General features: G+C 28.0%; 1 protein-coding gene across 2 annotated transcripts; it reads right to left on the bottom strand.

Moving 5' to 3' along the window:
- Positions 1-342: 342 nt before the first annotated feature.
- LOC119689224 (ras-related protein Rab-30) lies at positions 343-1,863 on the bottom strand. Of its 2 annotated transcripts, none has more exons than XM_038104005.1 (4): positions 1,480-1,863; positions 886-1,414; positions 696-779; positions 343-602 (listed from the first exon to the last, which is right to left on the bottom strand). In XM_038104005.1, exons 1-2 carry the CDS (start codon positions 1,657-1,659, stop codon positions 959-961), a joined length of 636 nt encoding a protein of 211 aa, XP_037959933.1. In that variant the 5' UTR covers positions 1,660-1,863; the 3' UTR covers positions 343-602; positions 696-779; positions 886-958. The 2 variants fall into 2 exon arrangements, with proteins under 2 accessions (XP_037959933.1, XP_037959934.1); XM_038104006.1 differs by having other exon boundaries at positions 929-1,414.
- Between the last annotated feature and the right edge of the window lie 273 nt (positions 1,864-2,136).

Here is a 2,136-nt window from a genome sequence, read left to right as displayed (position 1 = left end):
CGCACTTCTATCCATTACTTCCCGACTAAAAAGAGTTGACCGTCCAGCCAGTAATTAATAATCAACAGCTTGAAGTAATAACCGCATCTTAAGAAACCACCTAACTCCAATGAAACTTAACCCATTAGTCTAAGTGAGGTCCGTGATATAAGGTTTCCTTATTTTATTTTATTTTGTACAATGTATAGTTAAAATAAACATTTATAATATTATGTAATTAGTTATAAGATTCTACAACTTATTGTTAGTCTCATTCTAAGAGAAGATGCAATAAATAAATGTATGTTTAAATAAAAAAAATTAAAAAAAAATTAATAAAAAAAATATCTGATAACCGCCGGAATTTAGATTTATGGCTTTTACGTCGCATACTACTGATATAAAAGTTAGTTATTTGGTTTGAGGTCAATTTTAATTTCCATTCAATTAAAAAAAATTTTTAATATATTATTTTAATGTTTCTATATGTATTTTGCCAAAATGTTTAAGAATTGTTTATAGGTTTTATTTTTAAATACCTTTTTACTGTTTGTGAAGGTAATGTTTAAATTACAAGATTCAGGAACAAGCAGAACTCGAGAGAAGTGATGTCAGCCTTCAACCTATAATATATAATAAATATTATTTATTATATGTTTCTATATATATTTTTCCAAAATATTTAAAAATTGTTTGTAGGTTTTATTTTTAAATACCTTTTTACTGTTTGTGGAATTAATGTACGAATTACAAGATTCAGGAACAAGCAAAACTTGAGAGAAGTGATGTCAGCCTTCAACCTATAATATATAATAAATATTATTTATTAATATATATATATATATTATATATAAGTAAATATATCTATATATATAAATATTTTAAGTGAAATATTTTTATTAATACCTAATTTTACATTATTATTGTTTGATTTTATTGTTATAAATACCGCTTAACCAAACTCTACATTCCCCAACTGTTAGCAAACGCACGAATTTCCTTCTTCCGTAGCTTCGGCTTCATCATATGCATCGATTTTGAAACCATGTTGTTCCAGAGCTTGAAGTTCCATTTTGGAACGATTGGCTTCTACTAATACGCGAGATATATCGTTGAACATTTGTTCAACACCATCCCCTGTTTTACAAGATGTTTTATATGTGGCACTAATCAGGCTATGACACTGTTCACTGAAAGCTTCAACATCACTTTCAGTTACTTGTGGTTGACGATCCTCCAAATCGCATTTGTTACCACAAATGAAAATTTTTGCATTCTCTGCATATGTGACTATATCGAGTAAATGTTGTGACAGTGAATGAAATGATGCTGCATTATCTAAAGCGAAAACTAAAATAGCTCCTTCAGCAAATTTGTAATATGATGAAGTTACTGAAGCAACACGTTCCATGCCACCGGTATCCCATAATTGTAACTGAACAATATGTGGAAGTAAATTATTAAATAATTTTTTAATCACAGCATTTTATTTGTATTTACTTTTATTTGTTTATCATCGACCTCATATGTTCTATCGATGTGATCTAATCCAAGTGTAGATTTTCTATCTGTTTCAGAAACAAATGTATTGTTTGTGAAACGTCGAAATAAGGAACTCTTTCCGACACCATAGTCGCCACAGAGTATAACTTTTTGCGTTGGTATGCGCACTTTCGCCATGTAATAGCAATTGTTATTCACCCAATAAATATTAAAATTTAGTTTATTTCGTGGTTTTTGTATTTAATCAATACACAAAATTTTATACGGCTTTAAGTTTTATTTTGTTATACATGCGCTTGCCACATCCCTTATGTAGGCAGTTCTTCAATAAATAAACGAGTGCAAAGTAATTATTTTGACAAATGCAACTTCTTTACAAAATAATTATTATTATTTTGTTATTAATTAGATAATTAAATATTATCAACATTAATTTATTTTCAAACAATACTCAAAGGTATTTTGTTTTTCGACAACAAATTTACAGCTGTTGATAAACGTCAAATCACTCATCGCGTTGCCATCTAATAAGAAATCAAATTATTAATTGTGGTGAATTTTTAACAGTGATGTAATGTTAAAAATATAGTAAGAAATAATATATTAGAATGGTGAAAAACCCACCACCATATATATATGGTAGAACAAAAACAC

This window comes from Teleopsis dalmanni, chromosome X, assembly GCF_002237135.1.
Source record: "Teleopsis dalmanni isolate 2A chromosome X, ASM223713v2, whole genome shotgun sequence".
NCBI classification, from domain to species: Eukaryota; Metazoa; Arthropoda; class Insecta; order Diptera; family Diopsidae; genus Teleopsis; species Teleopsis dalmanni.
The sequence above is the reverse complement of the archived record's forward strand: the minus strand, read 5'-3'. Positions and strand labels throughout refer to the sequence as shown.

Excerpts from the sequence above, each read along its gene's own strand:
- LOC119689224 (XM_038104005.1), bottom strand. The coding sequence starts at position 1,659 with ATGGCGAAAGTGCGCATACCAACGCAAAAAGTTATACTCTGTGGCGAC. Across the intron at positions 1,415-1,479 it reads TCGATGATAAACAAATAAAA|TTACAATTATGGGATACCGG; the intron begins GTAAATACAAAT and ends CATATTGTTCAG.